The sequence below is a fragment of the Myotis davidii genome, unplaced genomic scaffold (genome assembly GCF_000327345.1).
Source record: "Myotis davidii unplaced genomic scaffold, ASM32734v1 scaffold88, whole genome shotgun sequence".
Taxonomy (NCBI): Eukaryota; Metazoa; Chordata; class Mammalia; order Chiroptera; family Vespertilionidae; genus Myotis; species Myotis davidii.
In genome coordinates, this window is record NW_006300377.1 from 6,307,768 (window position 1) to 6,308,606 (window position 839).

The following is an 839-nucleotide window of genomic DNA, read 5'->3' on the forward strand; positions in this document are numbered from 1 at the left end:
TGATCTCTCCATGTTTCTTAATGTATTTCCTTGCTCCTGTCCTATTGCTCTACTTATAGAAATTTGACCTAACATGGACCACTTCTCCTGACATTGTTTTACTGCCTTTAATGATTCTTAACATCAACATGTTATCATAAGTGAAACCCTATCCTATCTGATTTAAAATAGGCATTATATCAGGTATAGAAAACTTATATGTCTACAAGTACCAAGAACAGCATGAAAAAAATAAAGATGTCTGTATGAAATAAATAAAACACAACCTAACAAAAAACTATGAGACCTTCACATTCTAAAGATAGTGTTCTCAGATTCTCATAGCACTGGGAAAATGCTCAGCTAGTCTTTCTAAAAATTTCATTTGGGTGAAGTGTACTGACATTTAAACTACATTTTAGTATTACTAAGTAAAAACTTTCAGATCAATTTATTCAGCTTTATTCAGCTACCTAAAATAACTGGCTATAATATTTTATATATCAAAAATAATTGGCTTAGTGCACCACCTAACCTACTGACCTTCAACACTCTGATTGAGTATCTAAAAACTATAACAGGCTTTAAGGACCTTCTGAATGAAAAAACAAACCTCGGCTGTCAGTGTCCCCCTGGCTGTCAGTGTCCCCCCCTGGCTGTCAGTGCCCTCCTGGCTGTCGGTGCCCACCTTGGCTGGGAGGGAAAGGGGGTGGTATGCCGAGGCAGAAGTCCCAGAAGTCCGGGCAGCAGTCGGAGATGGTTCGGTTGCAGAAGAGGTCGCAGTAGCAGGTGGCGCCCAGGTAGGGCAGGGCGCAGTGGTCGTCGCGGCCCCGGCAGCACAGGTCCCGCTCCTGGCAGTA

The 839-nt window shown here is 42.1% G+C and overlaps 1 protein-coding gene across 1 annotated transcript in view; it reads right to left on the bottom strand.

The window, feature by feature from the left end:
* Positions 1–839, bottom strand: part of TINAGL1 (tubulointerstitial nephritis antigen-like 1) — a 10,304-nt gene that overhangs the window by 8,327 nt on the left and 1,138 nt on the right. The window contains exon 3 of the mRNA XM_006777425.2: positions 668–837. Coding sequence (XP_006777488.1) covers positions 668–837 — 170 coding nt within the window. The remainder of the gene's footprint in view (positions 1–667; positions 838–839) is intronic.